Source organism: Botrytis porri (genome assembly GCF_014898465.1).
Source record: "Botrytis porri strain MUCL 3234 chromosome Unknown BPOR_007, whole genome shotgun sequence".
Classification (NCBI taxonomy): domain Eukaryota; kingdom Fungi; phylum Ascomycota; class Leotiomycetes; order Helotiales; family Sclerotiniaceae; genus Botrytis; species Botrytis porri.
In genome coordinates, this window is record NW_024066081.1 from 1,821,392 (window position 1) to 1,843,579 (window position 22,188).

The 22,188-nt window shown below is 45.1% G+C and overlaps 2 protein-coding genes across 2 annotated transcripts; one reads left to right on the forward strand and one right to left on the reverse strand.

Annotated features, from left to right (window-relative positions):
* Positions 1–1,712: 1,712 nt before the first annotated feature.
* EAF01_005888 (uncharacterized protein) lies at positions 1,713–5,457 on the reverse strand. Its single transcript, XM_038914142.1, has 5 exons — positions 4,697–5,457; positions 4,244–4,571; positions 2,903–4,179; positions 1,914–2,855; positions 1,713–1,856 (listed from the first exon to the last, which is right to left on the reverse strand). Exons 1-5 carry the CDS (start codon positions 4,823–4,825, stop codon positions 1,791–1,793), a joined length of 2,742 nt encoding a protein of 913 aa, XP_038770591.1. The 5' UTR covers positions 4,826–5,457; the 3' UTR covers positions 1,713–1,790.
* Positions 5,458–8,268: 2,811 nt separating this feature from the next.
* Positions 8,269–21,247, forward strand: EAF01_005889 (uncharacterized protein; the record flags this gene model as incomplete). The annotated part of the gene is made up of 7 exons (XM_038914143.1): positions 8,269–8,316; positions 8,369–12,449; positions 12,506–15,817; positions 15,868–16,488; positions 16,548–16,607; positions 16,656–21,098; positions 21,153–21,247. 7 exons carry the CDS (start codon positions 8,269–8,271, stop codon positions 21,245–21,247), a joined length of 12,660 nt encoding a protein of 4,219 aa, XP_038770592.1.
* Positions 21,248–22,188: the final 941 nt, after the last annotated feature.

The window sequence follows — 22,188 nt, forward strand, 5'->3', positions numbered from 1 at the left end:
TATTGGAAATTTGAATTGCGGAGAGTTGATTTTTTGTTCCAATTGTAGATTGCAAACTCAAACACATGAGTATATCGTACATTGACTGAACTGAGTTACATAGATCTTTCCTATATTTCCAAAACATATATATACATACACATCTAGCTCTATCTAGAGTAGAGGCATCTCTATCTCTTTCTCTATATCTCTGAGCAGATAATGGCTTATTACCCCCTACTCACTACTTACTACCCGCACATCTCATATTGGAAGACTTACCATGATATCGAAACCTACCAAACCATGCATACTACACCAAACTTCTGCTCTATTTTGCTCTACCTGAATATACTTCTCTCCCGCTTTACTTCTGCTACTCTTCTCCTTCCCTTCCTCTTCTTCTTTTCCGCGCCTCTTCCAACCCCCTTTCATTTCACTTACTCTCCCATCTTTCTCTTTTTCGTATTACTCCCCCCTTTCCACTTTTCATACCCCTCCTTATCTTCTTCTCTTTTATACCTATCTCCCCACTCTCGTTCTTTTGCCCCTTTTGGTTTCATCTCACATCCCCTCCTCCCTCCCTTTCAAAATGTCAAAATCTCAACACTCAATCACTCAATCACTCCGTCACTCCCCACTCCTCACCTATTATCTACCCTTATTACCTCTTAAATACCTACCTAATAATACACCTACCTAATAATACACCTACCTAGCCAAGTACCTCCTCCCGCTAAACCTATGAAACAACCCAAAAATCCCAACACTGCACTGCACTGCACCCCATTTTACTCCCATTTCCCATTTATTATCACTCATCCCATCCCATCCCATTCCATCAAACCTCAACCTCAACCTCAACCACAACCTCCACATACTAGATCAACAAACCCATATCAAAAACCCCTCCTTTCCCTTTCCCTTTCCCTCTTCCTAATATCACACAGAAATATTATATCCACCATCATCCCCACCCCCCTTATATGACCATACACATACACATACACATACACGCTCAATTTCCAGCACCGCAGCACCTCAAGTCCCAGCACCTCGCAGGAAATCAAAGACCTACATCCATACATTTATTCATCTATCCATCCACCAACCCATACCCATCTATCATCCCAAGCCTAGTCCAACCCAGACCAGCCCAGCTCAGAAACCAACCCAAAACTTCGCTCGCTCGTTCACTCAACCAATCCAGTCTGATCCAGTCAAGAAACCCGACACTTCACTTCACATTTCACTTCTGCAAACACACTCATAATCAAATCCAAAACCAAACTCAAATCCGTCATCAAAATGCATAGAAAAAACACACACAAAAATAGGGATATCATTGATCATTTATTCTTAATTTCTACTTCTTCCCCTCCCATCCTCTCCCCTCACTTCCTCTCCCCGTTTCCCAATCCATACCTGTCCTTAATTTCTCTCTCCCAACTTCTCGCTAAAAAAAAGAAGAAAAAAAAAAGAAAGACAAGCAAGCAAGCAAGCAAGCACCCAAAGTATTTCTCCGGTACTTTTACAAACCACGCCAAATCCTATACCATTCGCGTACCAATGTTGCAGTACCTGTATAATCTGATTTATTCCCAATTCACTCTCCTTCATCTAGCAAGAAATCCAGCAAGCTTCCAAACAAGAGAGAGCATTGTTCTTTCTTTCCCCAATACAGGCATTTAACCCCCCCCCCCCCCCCCCCCCCCGTCCCCCCCTCAAAACAACTTCAAAGGTAACTGTATCAACTGAGAAAAACTGTACAAGTCGTATTTAATAATTCAGGATATCTCTCAATAACGATATTAATCACCCAAAGCTTTCCTCAAATCCGTCCATTTACGAGTTAGAGCTTCATGGGCCGCATTTATCTGTTACCTTGTTAGTACTCCGTCTTTCAACAATTATCATAAGGGACAATAACATACCTCGGCATATTTCATTTTTGTTTCCACCAAGTTTTGTTCCATTTCATTCATTTCATCCTCCAATTTTTGGTTTTCTTCATGAACTTCTTGATTTCTCTTCATCAATCTATCCATCTCACTCTGTAATTTCGCTTCGATTTCTTCCGGTAGCTTATCAATTACATTTTTTAACTCTTTGACTTGTTCTTTAAGAGCTTCTGCTTCTTCATGAATCTCTTGATTTTCGACTTTAGTCCGAACGAGTTCAGTCGCCAAAGCTGCGTGCTCCGTATCATGAGATTCGACTCTTTCTTCTAAGCGTCGAACTTTGTGTGTCAGAGAGATATTTGTCGATTTTAGTTGTTCTAGTTCTACTTCACGATCCCTTTCTATCTTGGTCTTTTCCTCCCATTCTAGTGCGTAAGTCTCAAGCATCTTAGGGGTAATTTTGACGGCACAAGCATCTTGAATCATATGATCTGCTCGGTAAACTTCCTTATCGATACTCGCTCCCGAATTTCCAAAGAAACCAGATTCTAGAATTGATCCCGCTGAAGGAGAAGCATCAATGTAAACATCGAAAAGTCGATCCTTGAGGAATGTAGTTAATGCAGCCATATCATTGAGGGTGAGTAGATGAGCTGCATTCTTTTGCATGAGTACAATTCCAAATTTGAGAATAGCCTCGAGACCCTCGCTTAAAATGAGATCGTAAATTCGAAGCACGAGTTGCAATGGAAATCGATAGGCGAAAAGAGTTAAAAACCATTGTGTGGCATATAGGTGGGGTGTGACTTGACGTCGATGGAGATGGCAATATAATGCTGGTTCAAAGTCTTCCAATAATCTCTCAAACTGATAAAGATGTTTATGTAGACCTGGCATATCCTGAATAAAAAGATCTCGAAGGTGATACTGATTCATAAGTCGTACTAATAGACAGAATGCTTCTTCTTCGGGCATCTATCGAATGTTAGAGGATATTGGAAACGAGGGGTTTTGTATCTTACATTGAAAAGCAAAGGCATAATTAAGAAATTCATGCCTTGTGCATAGCCAACACCTTCATCATAAAGAGCATATGCCTTGCATAGACCGAATAATCCATCTTGTAGTCCAGCACTTGCAGCGAATTTCGAATAACTTGTTCGAGCACCCAAGTCCCGCTTTATGGCTCTCTCGAGTTTTGTCAATGCCGCCGCATCCTCCTTGGCTTTCTTCTTCTTTTCAGCCAAAGATACGGCTACATCCTTCTCACTAGGGGGAGACGGAGATCTCATTCCATTGGTGACTGTTGTAGCGGGAGTAGATTTCTCGGAATGTATAGATGATGCTGATGAAACCACAGTCTCTTTTATTGATCCATTGCTTTGTGCCCCACTAGATGTACTCATCCTGTCCTTGTCCTTGTCTGTACCTCGATTGACCAAATTCCGATAGACAACCTCGAGCTCTTCGTTTTTACTCTCCGCCAATACTTGCCATACCACACCTCTAATAGCATGCGGTATACCAGTTGCAATAGCGTGATTTAGTTCTTCTGCACTTGTTCTTGCTACTGCAGCCGGCCCTTCCCAGACGACATTTTGCCATAAATCCCAATCGACCGGTGCTTCTGGACCACCCATTGCAGAAGGGCCTGCAGAAACTCCAGATGCCGTACCCGGGGCTAATGCGGGGTTAACACTGACTGGATTAGGACTCATAGGCGGACCGGGAGATAGGGGAGAAGGGTCTTTGTCGTCGTTTGAGGCGGTAAATCCTAAACCAAGACTTGTACCCTGCCTGATGAGACCCCCAAACGCTGTATTGCCTGCCTCATCCTTTTCTTCGGGCAACTCTGTGATGCCGGCCTCTTCTCGCATTCTCACAAGCTTAAATCTGTCCCGTAAACTATTCCTTCCGGGTCGTCTAACTCCATTCGCGACGTCTGTGTCATTACCCTCCTCCAACTTATTTAGCATCATTTCGGGATTACTGCTAATGGTTGCGATCGAAGAAGCAGTATGTCTACGCTCAGCTGCCTGAGATGGAGGTAATGGCGGTGACTTGACGTTTTCTTTTGGAGCCGAGGTATTTCTCGACAGCCATGAGAATGGACTAGTTAATTTTCTGGTGACAGGTGTTGGCGCAGGGAGGTTTGCAGGAGCGGGAGGAGGAGGAGGGGGAGGGGGCGGTGAGAATGGCACATCTGGAAGGGCTCCAGATAGGCCCTGCATTGGAGTTATTGTATTGGGCTTGGGGGGTAATTCGGGTGGTTGATCAGGTCTCGTCTCATCTGGTGCTACTAAAATCTTGTGTATCAGTATTGCTCTTCTGCATTATTTGAATATTCGGCGGGGCCTAGCTACCTTTCGAAACGGGAGGAGGCGGTGGAGGCGATCCAAAATCATCACCGTCTTCGAGATTCACATTATGGAGGGATGTAGCGGACATGTGATGAGATGTTAAAAGGGGAGATTTAGGTAGTGGATTATTGGATTCTATTTGTTCGTCATTCGTTTCGCCATTCGTTTCTGGAAGTGGTACTGTTGGGACCGATGGGATGTCGGCACTGATATCTTGTGTATTGCTCTTAATAGATGATGATCTTCGTTTCGTTAAAGATCTGGTCCTTTCAATTGGGGAGGTAAGAGTGTCGGCAATATCTTCAACATCATTGGCATCCTCGAAGGTGTCCTACAATAAAGATTCGAGTTAGTAAATTGGATGGTTGCAATCTAAAGCAGGTAGAGCTGTTGTGCAACCCTGAGTGAGGACGAGCCAAGTAGGGGATTGGAGGTAAGTAAAGAATGTAAACGAACACTCTCATGATCAGAACTCTGATCAACTATCTCCTCTTTCTCCTCTTTCTCCTCTCTCTCTTCTTTCTCTTCCATTATGGAATCTTCTTCAGAATCAGAAATATGTTTTTGATGTTCGTGGTCCGACATCTTTTCATTAATATAATAAGAGAAGAATGTATATCGAGGAAGGAGGTTTCTCGTAACGTGAGGTGGGTAGTAATGACTGGTTTGGTTGAGGTGGTTTTAATAGGAAGGTACTTTATTCCGTGCCATCAAAGATGTCAAGAAGGTATATTAAGTAGGTAGGTGAAGTTAAAGGTAGTGAGTATGTGGAAACCAAATGCGGCCGCCTTGTGTTTTTTGGGAGGTGAACTCAATATGTGTAAGAGCAATCAATCCATCAATGCATACCTAGGAAGAGGCTCGTGTACAATATCGAAGAGGGACCGGTGGATTCGTTGTACCTAGCATGAATTGTAGAGTTCTTTTTTTTATTTAAATGTAATTTCAAGGGGTCCCAAAGAAACGGATGTAAAAAGTAATTTTGAGTTGAATCACATAAGTCAGGTCTATCTTAATGATTCATATGGGTTTCCATCTCCAAAGTTTAGGAGTGTTGGGTGGTGGTGTGAGAATCCTATGTTCCTTTCGTTTGATATGTTCATATGAAATACCAAAGTACCGGTGATGCTAGATTCGATCGCGCTGCGGAGAATTATTTTCCTTTGCTGCCAAGTGGGAGGGAAGGGAAAGAGAGTTTAGAGGAAGTCAAATGCAAATGGGGGGGGAGGGGGGAGGGAAGGACGTTCTCGATATTCTCGATACTTTTTTGAGGATATAGGAATGTAGGATTGATAAGAGTTGTGTGAATACCTAGGTACCTAGAAGGTAGATTGGTGGAGTCATGGACTTGACATCCAACTCCAACCTAGATACTTAATTACCTACCTACCCACCTACCTACCCACCTATCTCCCTCTCGTACATTGGTATCCATGATATGAATTCCAGAAGATGGCAGGATTTGAAGCCACATACATATCTTTCTTATGCCTCACTCTCAGAATTTAGCAGTCACTCAACTCAGAATTGACTTCCTGCATAGGTACAAACGGACAGAGTAGACTAGGTTTGAGTATTCCAACAGGGGGATGGGTAAGAATGGAGGCTACTATACCCAATTGATACACAATTCAACATTTCTCCCAAGATCTGGTGGATAGAGCCATGTACCTTTCGACCTTTAGCCACATAACGACATCTTCAGGGGTTAATCTAGCTCATTTGGTGTCTAGTTTGATAGTAGCTTCTCATATTTTGCCGGGTAGACTGGTAGTAAAGTGTCAAAGCCTCGAAAAGGATCAGGTATTGATTTGATAGGTTTATCCGTTCGATCTTTTCTAAAGGGGAAGCTTCTAATAAGTTCTTAATCGTTAATTTAGCTTTGGATCTTTAGATCGGAATTATGAAACTTAAACCTTTCCTCTTTCTGGTTGGATAGCCTTAGTGTTGCCCAGGTAATAGTAACTTAACATATTTTTTGTATGTTTCAGGATATTTTTGTTTAAAAACTTATAGGGCGCCTAATACAGAGTAAACATAAGTTAACGATTTGCTAGCATCCAATTGAAATGGTAGAGAACTTCACTTTGGGTACTGGTATGAATAATGATCTGATCAATTGGCTGCGTAGGTATCCCTTTATCCAACCTCTCTGATTAATGGAACTTGTTTCGGCTTGTTAGGTGGAGCGGGATTATGCATACGGTGTGGTCGACCGCTCATTCGTACACTACACCTATCAATTCTACCTAGGTATATCATCGATCGAGCAGAGCGAGTAAAGCCTCCACGGTAGTGGCTCCCAGAGGGCCAGCGGAGCGTCATTGCTAGCTATTATAGAAATGAATAACAATATGGTATGCTATAAATATGATGTGAATAGGTAGGCAGGAATGTAGAATCACCGAATAAGCAAGTGTCTAGCCTACTAGGCATATATACATTCTTTTTTCCCGAGAGTTACGTACAGTAATAACGGGACTGACGACACTTCCGAGAATGTCTCGCTGAACACCAAAAGAGTTTTACTAAATCCGATTATAGCCTTTTGATCCTTGTTGAGGATCCTAAGTGATGTTGACTGTTCGAATCCCAGTTGTTGGAAAGCTATTGGGAGTATCTGAGTATCTACCTACCATGTGATGAGTGAATGACGCTCCGCTGGCTCTCCGAGGGCCACTGCCGTGGAGGCAGGCTATGTGAATGTATCATTATCACGGGGATATGTTAAATAGAGCACCAAAAGCACCAAATTAAATCGTAATTACATGGTAGTTCATCCATTGGATTGTGGCATATGTCTGATAAGTTTTGCAAATCTCTACTCCATACCTATCTATCTACCTAGTAATGTACCCTGTTCTGTTCTTGGTCCCAATTGTGTGAGACCTTTTGGAAGCCTTGTCAAACAAGGCTGACTGAGCTGTTTCGAGGCTTCAGACAAGGCTACCAAAGAACATGACGCCTTGTGAAGCCTTGTGAAGCCCCTTTGAAGAATGATACGAAGAGATGACGAGAAAAGAAGGAGTATGATGAAGATAATCACAAAATGGCTAGTATTGACTTCATAATATATCAATAGATGGGTTAGTCAATACTGAGGTTATTCGAATTGATAGAAGAATTGAATTATTCAATTATTTGCATCTTTTTAACTGTATTCAGACTCTTCAGACTCTTCAGACTTGTAAGGTGTAGGTAGGTAGGTAATAATAAGGTGTTATGACATTGGATTCATAAGACTGACGTAGTTGTGATTCCTTAAGCGATGGCTTAGTAAAAGCGGCGTGCTCAAAAGAGCTTCAACGAGGAAGAGCTTCATCAAAATATCAAATATTAATCCCATCACATCTCCAACTTCCTTTCCACCCAGACCAGAAACAAACTCAAAATCCACAACACAATCCCCCCGTCACCCCAACCCCACCACCACCACCACCACCACAATCACCACAACATAATAATTAAATCCTTCGTTCTTGGAAATTCTCTTGATCTTCAAAATTCAAGAACGCGAATGTGACTTTCTTTACTACTACTTAATTCATCTTTCATTAACACTCTGCTATCTCCCATCCAGCCTCATCAAAGCGGGAAAATTTCTCCATTTATCGATGCGGCAAAGTATTGAAAGGCGCCTGCACCGTACCTTTCAATACTATCCATCACTTTTTCGATATCTCCAATCTCTTCACCAAGTACCTCGCACCACACAAAGAATCAACCCGACCTTGTACACTTTCAACATCATTTTCTTATTTGCACTTCGTACGAAAAGTTCATCTGCGAGCAGGTAACTAGCCTTGTTTAACTTACCCATTTCGCACATTTCGCGCGTCTGTACATAGTTGCCTCAAAAGTCAAGTTACGCTCACGGCGCAAACGCACCAAACGCCAGCGACCTACAGTTGGTCCTGCCATATATTGCCACACTCCTTCTTTTGAGTCGTCAAGGAATACAATACCTGTAGAGGTAGTGGAGGGGGTCGTTTTCATTTACCTGCGCTTTTGCCGCGCCTGCCGTCATCATGGTCAGAATAATTAAGACAATACAGCCCAAGCATGTTGAAACCTTAGTAAGTGCCCTTTTTTCCTTTATGCACAGTCAAGCTGACCTTTTGTCTTTAGTCTCCTTTCGTCAGCGAATTCGGAAAAACCGCATGCTCCATATCTCTGCCCCTCCTTCCACAACATCTCGCACAATTTCCTACAAGATGGCCTTTTCCCCGTGGCGACCTTTATCATTGGATCTCTCTCTTGAATCGCTTTGATGTGATACTCGAAAGATTTTGCACAACATATAAATTAGCAGATGGTCCTCAAAAGGTGGACTTCGGCTGTGAGATGCTGAAGTCGAATGTGGGAGCAGCAGCGGATGATACGAAGGCCTATGACTTGTTGGAGCTGGGCTATGGAGAAGATGGTGATAGACAGTTGATCGAGGCGATCCTGAAATTCTCAAAGATGCTTCTGGAGAATTGTGGCAATCGCAGTATTTATTCCAGCAGTCCGCATCTGGGGAGTCTGCTCAACACTACCTCCTTGTCATTACTCGAGAATACTCTTCTTGTTACATCCCAATTGGCACAGAGATACAACTCTGCTATGAAGCGTGTCGGATCTGCTCGGAGTACCAAGCATTTATTGGCAGAGCATTACAATATCGATCTCAACAGAGTTCTTCAGCTAGCACTACCTTTCAGCAAGACTACCACTAGCTCTCCAGCCTCGGGACACCCAGCAACACCCAATCCCACGACACCTGGAGCAAAAGGCAAGGAGAAGGACAAGGCTTATTTCAGCCTTCCCGTAAGCCCTAAGAATTCAACAACTGTTGTCTATGCAAACGATCTTGTTTCCATATACAAAGGCGGTTCGGGGGTCAGTACAAACACAAAGAGTCCTCGTAGGAGTTCAGCTCATACTGCTTCACCTCAATCGCAAGCAAGCTGGGATGAATGGGGCGATGTCAGGATGACTTATTATCCTAAAGCCAAGACCGAATCCGAGCCGGCCAACAATGCCTTGAAGCCAGGCGAAACTGTTGCTACCCCTTCTGGACAACCGCCCGTTACTCCAACACCTGTTCGCAGATCATCTAACCTTGGCCCGAACGCTCAACGCGCGAATCGATCTTCTGCAACCGAAGAAACATCTCCAGTATTGGCACGCACTCCAACAATGCCTGCGGACGATGCCCAACGACAGAATGCTAAAATCATAGAGATTTCTTCAGCAAAGCTCAGATCCACAGACATCTATTCATTGATGGAGGAGTATAGTCGGGATCTTCCCCAAGATCTGCAATATGAGCTATTCACAAAGATTCGAATTGCAAAAGCTCTCATCTCTTCATTGGAGACTCGACAACAGGCTCTCGTGATTAGAATGCTTGCTGTTGCAAACATGGCTAATGTCTATGCTGAACCAGTCTTCCTCGAGAACATCATGAAACAAGATAGCGACGAGCCGAAGCGCTTACAATTCATCTATCAAGTTGCTGATTTGGTGCACCCACCGGCCGAAGGTGACATCGCTGTTTCTACATACATGCAAACGCTGGCATTTTCAACCCTTGAGGCTATCGCAGGTATTTCATCAAAATTCCAAGATGTTTGCAAAGCTCTGAATACTACCATAAATCATGGAGTGATGTTGTATGTCATTCGCAAAGCTGTGGCAGAGATGGCTGTGGAAGATCTCGGTGATAAGTTGACAGAAAAGGATCAGTGGCGAAACGCTCTATTCTCACTCATGACCAGTCTCTGCCAATACCCCCGCACTGCAGAGGGTCTTGTCACAGCTGGCTTGATACCCATCATGATCGAAATTCTCGGACTTCGTACCACGGTGGCCCAGCGTTATCAACCGAAAACTTTGTCATTCCTGGACAATGTAGTGTATAGTGCTCGCGAAGCTTTTCAGATATTGGTCAATGCAAATGGCCTTGATCGAGTTTCTGATCTGATTGTTCACGAGACAACGGTTGCCTCAGGCATTGCAGAATCCGGCAATGTGATGCCAGTCGAACATCGTTCACCATCCACTGATTATGAAGTCCCTTTCTATCAACAACAAATCTTGAAATGGCTATTCAAATTCATTCATCATATGATGTCATCTGCAAACAGTTACGGCGGTAACTTTGATCGTATCTTGCGCAATCTCATCGATTCTTCACAGCTGCTTGGCAGTTTGCGTCAAATCATTGGAAACGGCCGCTGCTTTGGTTCCATTGTCTGGACTAACGCCGTTGGCATTCTAAATGGTTTTATCAATAATGAGCCCACGAGTTTTGCAATCATTGCAGAGGCTGGTTTGAGCAAGGGATTTCTCGAGGCGGTCACTGGTAGTCCACTTGTGTTACCACCACCCAAGGAACCCAAGGAAGAAAAAGAGGTTAGGAGGCGGCGGCGTAGTTCCGCACGCATCCCTCTCGAAGGACCTGACGGGGATATCGCATCATCTGACGATGAAGAGGAAGACTATGATGACGATGATGACGATGATGATGATGGACCTCTTTTTGATCTCACTACCACACAACCGCCAACCCTAGCGATGCTTCAAGCTCCCCGCGATGGCCCTCTTGCCCGCGGCATCATGCCAACCCAAGAGACCATCAATATCATTCCTCAAGCATTTAGTGCGCTCTGTTTGAATAACACTGGTATGAAGATGTTTAGAGCCTCTCATGCTCTGCGTTCATTCTTCGAGATATTCGAGAGCCCTGAGCACGTCAAATGTATGGAGTCAAATGGAGAGTTGCCATCTAGTCTAGGCGCTACTTTCGATGAATTGGCACGTCACCACCCAACTCTCAAGGGCGAGATCATCAATGCTATCCTTGTTATGGTTGTCCGAGTTGGATATCTATGCAAGACAAAGGCAGAGAAAGATAGAGCTGGCGCCAAATTGTGGGAACATGATTCCGCTGGTAATGTCATTCCACTAGGCGCCGCTTCAAGCAGCCCCTCGGATGCGAAAGGAAAGGGCAAAGCTGTCGATAGTGGCAGTGATGTCGAGATGCGCGATGCCGATGACACTTCGTCCGCTTCAGTATCAACTAAAGAACCCGATATCTCCATGACACCATACATTACCTCTGTCGCTTCTTTTCTTGCCACTGTTTTAAACAACTCATCGGTTCGTAGCGAATTTTGTGCCAGAGGTGGCATTGAGTATGTGCTTGATCTCGCCGAATCTCAAAGTCTGCCAGCAAATTTTGGGGACGGAATTTCTTCGCGAAATCTGCAAAATGTTATTGCTCTTCTCGCCGAGCAAAAACCATACCTCGTGATTCCATCTCTTTTGAAGCGAGCTCAGGCTGCCGCAGATGTCCTTGAGCCATTTGCCAAACACGATCTCAGCACATCTTTCTTTGCTCCATTTGTAGACAGTCAAAGCCGTGAACATGCCGACGAAAAGATATTGGCTCAAGGCACTGCTTTTGCGAAAGCTTTTGTCAATGTTCATTCATTAGTAGCCAATTTAACCGCTTCCATACAGGGATCTCCATACAGTCACAGGAACACTCCATCTGGCTTCAACTCTATGAATTTCGCTGATCACTACAACCGTTTGATTCAAACCCTTGGCCCTCTCTTAGGCGCATCTCTCAAGGAAGAGATTTTGTTACAAAAACTCGTTCCAAAGAGCTGGCAACAAATACCATCAGCACGAATTAAGGATAATGGAATTAGCGATATGATCCCAGACACTGTCGTCAGCACAGAACCATCTCCACCCGCTGCGAACGTTTCAGCATCGACTGTCGAACCTGACTCTTCATCTTCTTCTGTTGATGTTACGGCTTTGCCTGTTGCATTGCAAACAGAGCTTGCGAACGCAAATTCCACTTCGGATACACCTGCAAAGTCAACGAGTCAATCAACTCAAAATGCTTCAGAACTTCAGAGCCTCGGAGCTTTGAACAACTCTGCTCATTTCCGGAACTTTGGAACGTTACGCTACCTCCTTGGTAGAATGCCTCGAGTCATTGGTCCATTTTTCCAGAACGTTGGCAAGGTCCTTCTTAGTAGGAGGAATCCTGATCCATACTACAGACAAAACCATACCACTATTGCCGAAGCTTTGGCTGAGTCTGTACTCAAACAATTGGCCCGTCCAGGTGGTGATGATGATAGTATCGACAACTACTCTTATTGGATCGGATTGTTACATGTATTGAAAGATATGTTAGTCGACTGTAAGTACCATTCTCTAGTTCTTCCCCCTAATACGATCAAGACTCACCCATTCTAGCCTCCCGTCATGCAGATCGTCAGATCCAAACCATTAGTATTGTCTTGCAAGCTTTCAAGGAGCGTTCTGGATTTACTACTTTCAATCGTATCCTAGAAGCTTTTACTTCTGAAATCCGTGCTGGCAATACCAACTCAAATGAGCATCAAGGGGAAAATAAGACACCTGAAAAGACCATGAAGTTTGAGTTGGCGACCATTGGTGCTAAACAGATTCTTTCCCTATATGCAATTCTTGTCAATTCCAAGCATATCATAGAAGTTCCGCAAACTGTGGCTATGATACCTCGCAGTGAACGAGATCGCGATCGTTCTCGGTCCGACTCTTTCACACCCGGCCAATTCGTGGTAGAGCTACGCATGGCAATTCTTCCTACTGTCCGAGGCTTGTGGGAATCCGATTTGATCGAAAAGGCCCCGAGCCAAATATCAGAGAAACTCATTGAAGTAATTCGTACTATCGCCTCAACAGAAGGTGAAACTGGTGCTATCAAGAGAACTGCTGAAAATCAATCAGCTCGACAGCCAAAATCTCCCCGAAAGGCCTTCAAGATCAATTCTGACAGTGTGAACACGCTCAAAGAACAAGGTTATGATGAAGACTTAGCCAAGGAAGCCCTGTATCGCTGCTTCAATAATCTTACCAATTCAACTGACTATTGTAAGGAACACAAGAGAGAAAGAACTCGCGGTCGCTGTCCAATTCCTGACGATGACATCGAGGTTGCTCCCGAGCCTGTTGGCAACTCTAGACCTTCAAGTGGATCCACTGGAACAGCAAGCCCGAATGAGCAATCCAATGCCACTGATCCTACCCAAACGGATGTAACAGCGATCATTAACTCACTTCAAACAGTAGCTACAGCTCCGACATCCGGTCAAATAGGCGCCCCTGAGCCAGCAAACGATCCATTCACTCCTCAGGGCTTTAATCGCATGATGAACCAACTCGCCCCTGGCTATGAAAACGCCGCCGGATCAAGCGCGCCTCGTGAAAGTTCTGCATTGAAGCCTACGCAATCTATCAAGGTCGAAGAACCGGCTTTCAAGCAAGTCACCGTTGATGACTTGAATGATGAACGAAAGCTTATTCGAGATAATTTGATTGATAAGTGCTTAGATGTCATCAATGCTCATGGCGATGTTACCTTTGAAATATCTGACTTGATTACTACCGTGGTCAACAAATCTCCAGATCACTCCGGACTAAGGAAGATTGTCGCTGAAACACTTGTTGTCGCTCTAATGTCATTCGCAGGTGCTGAGGATGTTCGCACTGAGGGCAATAAGATTGCTGCCTATGCTCATCTGTTGGCGTTAATGTTGCGGGAAAAACAGTTCTACGCTGCTGCACTGGGAGAGCTCAAGGAAAATCTCCCTACTTTGCTCAGTTTCGTCAAGTTATCCCCTTCGCATTCTGCCGAAGAACCATCACCTTGGATCGCACAGATTCTTCTAATTGTTGAAATGCTTTTGAGCGAAGATGCCAAGCCAAGAAAGGCTAAGTGGACACCGCCAAAAGATGAGAATGAAAAGGTTGTGGCACCTGTCCTGGAGCATGTAGAGCTCGCTGTATCCGATGAAGAAAGATCTCAACTTTTAGAGTCTATCCTGGATATTCTTCCACGAATTGGAAGAGATGAATCCCTCGCACTTGCTGTACTTCGAATCCTTGTCATATTGACTCGTACCCGCTCAGTTGCGCAAGGCATGGGTGGGAAGAAAAACATCCAGCGATTGTTTGTTATGGCAAAGCAGCTTGCAGGGGCCAGTTCAACTCGCATCCACAGCCCTCTTTTGCTCATCCTTAGACACATAGTTGAGGACGACGAGACTATTAAACAAATCATGCGATCGGATATCAAGGCATTCTTTGATCACAATGTTCGACCACAGCGATCCCCAGTTGACCTTCAATTGTACTTGAGAGGAATGCAACACCTCGCCAATCGTGCCCCGGCACTATTTGTTCAAGTAACTAACGAGATGATCAAATTTACAGGATGGCCTTTCCCATCGTCTGAACCGACAGCTCGGGCACCTTCATTAGTTCTCAAGGGTGATCCTCCAAGTGAAAGTCCATCCACTGCCAAGGTTTCTGAAGATGCCGTTCAGCCAACCGTACAAGCCACAGAAGACCTTACTCTTCAAGATCTCAAACCATCTACTGAGGTTATTGATACTGACATGCCGGATGTTGCAAAGGCAGTGTCTCCAGAGTACAAAACACCCGTCGTCGAGAATCCAGATGGTGTCATTCACTTCCTACTATGTGAACTCTTGAATTATAAAGATGTGGAAGATAAAGATCATCCAACTACTAGTCATGCTGACAAGCCTACTTCGGCTGAACATGGAGACGTCGTCATGGCTGGTGCACCATCTGTACCTGACTCACCTGTACCCAAAGATGGGCAACCTACCCAGGATTCTGCGAAACAGGAATTCAAAGGCGAGGAACATCCCATCTACATTTACAGATGCTTCCTGTTGCAATGTCTCACAGAACTTTTGGCTGCTTACAACAGAACTAAGATTGAGTTCATTAATTTCAAGCGTAGCGCTCCTCCTCAAGCAATGACGCCTTCCAAGCCTCGATCCAGTGTGCTTCATTACCTTCTTTCTGATCTTTTACCCATTGGAACATTGGATTACCCAGAAACCACCACTATTCGTAAGAAGCTAACCACATCGCACTGGGCCGACTCTGTCATTACTGCTCTTTTGAACAAGACCGGAGAACAAATTCTTGATAAGCTACGAGAGCAAAGTGATGGAGAAGATGAACCCGATCTCTTGTTCGTTCGACGTTTTGTCCTAGAGAATATTCTCAAGGCTTACAAAGACGCAAGTGCTTCCACCGAACCTCTTGAGATTAAATATGCCAGAATGCTCTCACTTGCCGATCTCATGATGCATGTCATGACTGGAAAGGAGAATTTAGGAATCGCAGATACTTCTGTCAGCAAGAGATCCCAAATGCAACTCAAGCGTATTATGTATGAGAAAGGATACATTGCAGCCTTGACTGCTTCGGTCGCAGACATTGATCTCAACTTTCCTGGCGCAAAGAGAGCTGTCAAATATATCCTGCGGCCCCTGAAGCAGCTCACTCATCATGCGATCTATCTCAGCGAGAACGCACTTATATCTTCACCTCCAGGCCAAGCTGATGATGACGACATTGAGTCTGCCACTTCAGTGTCGGATCTTGAAGACGACCGAGAAGAGACCCCTGATCTATTCCGAAACTCGACTTTGGGCATGTTTGAGCAAGGGGAAGAGGGCGATACATCATCTGATTCCGAAGATGGTAAGTGTAAACAATTATCATAATGCGCGTACAAAGGCTAATAATTGTAGATGACGAGGACATGTACGAAGGCGAATACGATGATGGCATGGAGTATGAAGAGGAAATGGAGCAAGACGATGAGGAAAATGTCAGCGATGAAGATGATGAAGAAGATGGCATGGGCCCTATCGAAGGTCTTTCTGGCGATCATGGTGTTGACGTCGAAGTCATTATGGAAGACGAAGATGAAGATGAAGATGACGACGATGACGATGACGATGATAGCGAAGATGATGATGACGATGACGAGCACGGTTCCGACGGTATGGAGGAAGATGATGCTCGTATCGAAATTCTCGATGAAGCCGGAAATGTCCAAGAGCTTGCCGAAGACGAAGATATTGACGAATGGGAAAGTGAAAACGATGAGGACATGCAGGAAGACGACGAGGAAGATTTCGAAGAAGGCTACGAAGGACCAGCAGGAGACAACGAAGACGCACACGTTCATTCTCATTCAATGGGTGACATGGGCCCCATTGGGAACCTTGTTCGTGTGCTTGCCGGCGCTGGTGATGAGGAGGATGCCGTTGAAATGCTTCAACGTCTTGAAGATGAAGGCGTAGGTGATCCGGAAGATGATGAGGGAGAACCTTTGGGAGAATACATAGAAGATATCGAAGAAGAAGGTACGTTCGAAATTAGCTTCGTCTGCTGTGAAAGATCCGCCTATGCTAACGTGTTACAGAAGATGAAGACGACGAGGATGATATGGATGAAGAGATGCTCTTTGAGCACGCATACCCAGGTCAGTCTAATATCAGACCAAGTTCTACGGTCCGACTAATAAATCAAGCGGACGGCCCTGGTCCTATCTTTGGTTGGGAAGGAGATGTTGAGCCTCCAATGGTCATCGGCCACCGTGGACATCAAGGCCGACATCGCCATGCGTTCCCCAGTCCTTTCCCATTTCTTCCCGGAGGTTCGCGCGATCCACTTGGTGGTAGGTTACAACTCTTAGAATCAGAACTTATAAGCAGTCTTCTCGCAGAAAGACGAGCCGTCTCCGACCTGGCGGCAATCGAGGGTGGCCCTCAGAGACAGAATAGGACTGATAGTATTGTAGTACCAGATTTCCGTTACCGAGCACATAGATCCGGCGCTCCACCCCCATATTCCACGGATGACGGCACAAACCCTCTACTTCAACGTAATGGTCCAAGCGCTTCAAGCAGACCTGGCCATCGAGGACCTCAAATCGGCAGCTGGATCCAAGCACCAGGACCCGGCGGCAGCTTAATAGACATGAGTAGCGTCCTTGGCGGACGTGCCTTCGGTGATAGCCCTGAACAAATCCTTGACATGATCAGATCCTTACGTATCCCAGGATCAATCGCTCGTAATGGACAAGCTTTACAGTTTCATATTACCGCTGGTCCTGGGCAGTTGCCTAGAGAGCTTGAAGCTATGTTTGGAACACGTCGCCCTCGTAATGACAATCACCGCGATACCAGCGAGCCTGGAAGCGCTACATCTTTCTCTACTCAATGTACAGCTGCAAGATGGTCAGAAGAGTCTAAGCTACTTTTTGGGCCGAGCAATGTTGAGAACGCTCAAGAGCTCAAAAATGAAATCATGGCAGCGCTCGTACCTCCTGCCATTGAAGCTGACAAAGTTCTCAAAGCAGCCGAACAAGAACGAATCCGCGTATTGGAAGATGAGAAGAAGAAACGATTGGAAGTAGAAAAGCTGGCTAGGGAAGCCAAGGAGGCAGAGGAGAAGGCGGCCAGAGAGAAGAAAGAGGCTGAAGAGAAAGAGGCAGCCGAAAAAGCTGCAGCTGAGATGGCGGCTGCTCAAAGTGCCCAGGCCGATGCATCTACTGAAGAGCCTGTCGAGGAGGATAACGCCAACGCAACTGATGCCATGGAGGGTGTCCAGAGTGAAAACACAGGAGCTACCAATGCAGAAACACAAGAAACAGAAGTTCCAGCTGCTGATCGTCCTAGAGTTATGACTATGATTCGAAACACGCCATATGATATCACGGATCTGGGCATCGACGCAGAGTTTCTTGCAGAGCTGCCAGAAGATATCCGCGAGGAAGTCATCATGGCTGCCGTTGCTGAGCGACGTCAACAAGCTACTGCGACAGGCTCACAGCCAACCGACATTGAACAGGAATTCCTTGACGCCCTTCCAGATGATATTCGAGAGGAGATTATGCAGCAAGAAGCACAAGAACGCCGTCGTCGTGAACGTAACGAACGACGAGAGGCAGCAGCAGCAGCAGGCGGAGCTCCACCAAATGGAGACATGGATCTTCCAAGTATTCTTGCAACCTTCCCACCAGCTCTTAGACAAGAAGTCTTGATGGAAGGCGATGAAGATTTCATGGCATCCTTGCCCCCGGACCTCGCTGCTCAAGCACGTCAATTACGCAGAGGTCAGCCAGATCATGCTGGTCACCCTGGAAGAGCACCTGTAGGCGTTATTCGCCGCCCAGCTCCTGGTGAAGAAAGTCGAGGGGCTCCTCAGCAACCAAGAGCTCGTCGGGCAATCGTACAAATGTTAGACAAACAGGGTGTAGCAACACTTTTGCGGTTGATGTTCATTTTCCAACATAGCAGTTTCCGAAGCACACTCAACTCAGTTTTGCAAAATGTAGCATTGAACAAGCACAACCGTGCCGAGCTTATTAGCACCCTTCTTCATATCCTTCAGGATGGTAGTGCCGACATGACTGCAATCGAGCGAAGCTTTTCGTATCTATCCGTCAGAGCCAAGCAACCAAGAGAAAAGGATCCAAAGACTCCAACACAAACTCTTCGACGAACGCTTACTGGTCTTGGCTCTCTCGCACAGACAAATTCCGAGGCATCGCCACTCATGGTAGTCCAACAATGCTTGACAGCTTTGGTCTATCTTGCCCAGACCAATCTGCACGTTGCATCTTTCTTCTTGACTGAGCACGAGCCATCTGGTGGACTCAAGCGGAGTCTCAGTCGGAAGGGAAAAGGAAAGGATAGCAAAGCCCCAAGATACGCTCTTAACTCTTTACTCAGTCTTCTAGATCGTGATCTGATTATGGAGAGCGCAACCATCATGGAACAACTATCACTCTTACTTAACCTTATCACTAGCCCTCTCATTGCGCTAGAACGTAAACAAAAAGAAGCTATCGAAGAAGCAGAAAAGGCCAAGGAGACAGCCGAAACAGCCGAAGCTACTGGTTCCACTGATGCACCCAATCCTGACAACGTTACCGCAGGTGAGAGTCAGTCTACTGAACAAGCACCGGTAGTATCAGATGCGATTGCTCCTGTAGAAAACACTCCCGCTGGCTCGACATCTGCCCCAGTACTTCCGGCACTCGTCATTCCTACCAGCGCTGATAGCGGTGAGGCCTCCACCGTTCCAGATACTGACACTTCGAAACCCGAAGATGCTTCTAAGCAAGAACAGAAGAAGGTTCATGTCTTCACTCCTCCCGTCGTTCCAGAACACAATCTTCGCCTGGTCACGAATATCTTCTGCTGTGAGTGCAACTCAAAGACCTTCCGCGAGACATTATCAACCATTAAGAACCTTTCAACGATTCCTGGCGCGAAGGCCATTTTCGGAAAAGAACTTATCGCCAAGGCTCGAGCATTGGGAGAGGTCATATTGGTAGATCTTGAAGACCTTCTTCCTCAAATCCAGAAAGCCAGAACCGGAACTGAGATCCAGGGTGTCGCATTAGCCAAGTTCTCGCCACCGGCATCCGACCAGCACAAACTTCTACGTGTTCTCACTGCGCTAGATCATTTGTTTGATCCTAAGCGCGAAAAGAAGGATGATGCAGCCAGTGAAGCAGAGGTTTCCTCTGAGATGGTCGAAAAGCAAGATCTTGTGTCCAGTCTCTATGAGAACTCCACCTTTGGCCCAATGTGGGAGAAGTTGAGTGCCTGTCTCAGTACAATTAGGCAACAAGATCACATGCTTAGTGTCGCCACTATTCTTCTACCTTTGATCGAATCCCTAATGGTCGTTTGCAAAAACACTACCTTGAAGGACACATCACTTGGTCGAAATGCAAAGAATAAGGAAATGGTTCTTGCTAGTCCCGTTCCGGAGTCTCGAATGGAGAACTTGTTCTTCACGTTTACCGAAGAGCATCGTAAGATTCTGAATGACCTCGTCCGACATACTCCAAAGCTCATGTCTGGTACATTCTCTCTATTGGTAAAGAATCCTAAGGTTCTCGAATTTGATAATAAGCGCAACTACTTCAGCCGCAGCATTCACAGCCGAAGCCAAGGTTCTCGTGCAGTTCCTCCACTACAATTGTCTGTTCGTCGAGAGCAGGTATTCCATGACTCTTTCAAATCTCTCTACTTCCAGACTCCTGATCAAATGAAGTATGGCAAGTTAAGCATTCGTTTCCATGGAGAAGAGGGTGTAGATGCAGGTGGAGTTACTCGTGAATGGTTCCAGGTTCTCTCTAGGCAAATGTTCGACCCCGGTTATGCTCTTTTCATACCCGTGTCTTCTGACCGTACTACTTTCCACCCAAATCAACTGAGTAGTATCAACGAGGAGCATCTAATGTTCTTCAAATTCATCGGTCGTATCATCGGAAAGGCACTATATGAAGGTCGTGTTCTCGATTGCCATTTCAGCAGAGCAGTTTACAAGCGCATCTTAGGCAAGGCTGTCTCAGTCAAGGACATGGAATCTTTGGATCCTGACTATTATAAGTCACTCATATGGATGCTTGAGAATGATATCACGGATATCATTACCGAAACCTTCTCCGTTGATAACGACAAATTTGGCGTTGTCGAGACCATTGACTTTATTGAAGATGGACGCAACGTTCCAGTAACGGAGGAGAACAAGCACGAGTATGTTCGATTGATGGTCGAATGGAAACTTACGGGATCTGTTAAAGCACAGCTTGATGAATTCTTGAAAGGCTTCCATGATATTATTCCTGCTGAACTGGTCTCGATTTTCAATGAACAGGAATTAGAGTTGCTGATCTCTGGACTGCCTGAAATTGATGTTGATGACTGGAAGAGTAACACTGAGTATCATAATTACTCTGCGTCTTCTCCACAAATCCAGTGGTTCTGGCGTGCCATTCGCTCATTTGACAAAGAAGAGCGAGCCAAGTTGTTGCAGTTCGTCACGGGAACCAGCAAAGTACCCCTTAACGGTTTCAAGGAGCTTGAGGGTATGAATGGTTTTAGTCGATTCAATATTCACCGAGACTATGGCAACAAGGAAAGACTTCCATCTTCTCATACTTGTTTCAACCGTAAGCTACACTGCCTAAATCATATATCTAGTCTTATGCTAACTCAACCTCCAGAGCTCGATCTTCCAGAATATGAAAGTTATGAAACCCTTCGCGCTCAAGTTCTTACTGCCATTACAGCAGGCAGTGAATATTTCGGTTTTGCATAAACATCAATTGCAAGGCCAAACATCTTTTTCCTATTAACTATGATATCATGCATGGCAGACTTTTGATCAGCATTTGGCGGCGTCAACCTTTCTTTTTTTGACGATATTTATGAGGACAAGGTGGTGGTCTTCTAATAACCAGAGCGATGGTTCTACGGAGGATAGGTTTGCTTTTTTATGGGTTGGAGGATATGAAACTATGCGATATTAGGCAGACAAATAAGGTGATGGATGAGAATGGATGGTTATATTTGGTTTGAGATTTTCGGGGAAGGATTCTTCCAAAGCGAAGTGCAGGTCGTTTAAAAGATGATTTCCCAGGGAAGGAGGATTAGATACATGACCCATCAGAGACCAAAATTTCCACAGGGGGAAAAATAGCAGATGTAAAAATTAGTTAGCTTTTAGTTAGTTAGCATACGGAATTATCATAGATTGATGAATTCGAAACATGTTGACTTTATTTGGTTTTGGAATGTGAAAATCAAGTAACGTGATTGCCTACTCTGTAGTATCTAACGAAAACCCCCCCCCTCTTATACCGCCCTTCCAGTAATCTCATGATGCGAAGTTGTGAAGGTATGATTGGCCGTGGTTGGTTACCACAAGGCTAGAAAACGGAAAAAGCCGATCATTCGGCACGGACGTTATCTTTTTCGAAACCCCGCAAAAATTATTTCTCTCAAATGTCAATGTCAAAGGGTTCATTCATTTCTTACCTCTTACTCAAATCAACGGCTTCCTTTTTCTTCATAGTTCATCCTTCAGACATTTGACTACCAACGCCACACAAAGTAACGTCAAGAATATTCTCAATCATACGAACTGATTGAATTTCTGTATACGACCGACAGGACGAACTTGCGTATACAAGAAGGAGGGATTCAATAGGACGTTGAAAATTGATTCTGACCCATTCAGAACAAACATAAACTCGAGGA

Excerpts from the sequence above, each read along its gene's own strand:
- EAF01_005888 (XM_038914142.1), bottom strand. The coding sequence starts at position 4,825 with ATGTCGGACCACGAACATCAAAAACATATTTCTGATTCTGAAGAAGAT. Across the intron at positions 4,572-4,696 it reads AGAGTTCTGATCATGAGAGT|GACACCTTCGAGGATGCCAA; the intron begins GTTCGTTTACAT and ends TCTTTATTGTAG. Across the intron at positions 2,856-2,902 it reads TTATGCCTTTGCTTTTCAAT|ATGCCCGAAGAAGAAGCATT; the intron begins GTAAGATACAAA and ends AACATTCGATAG.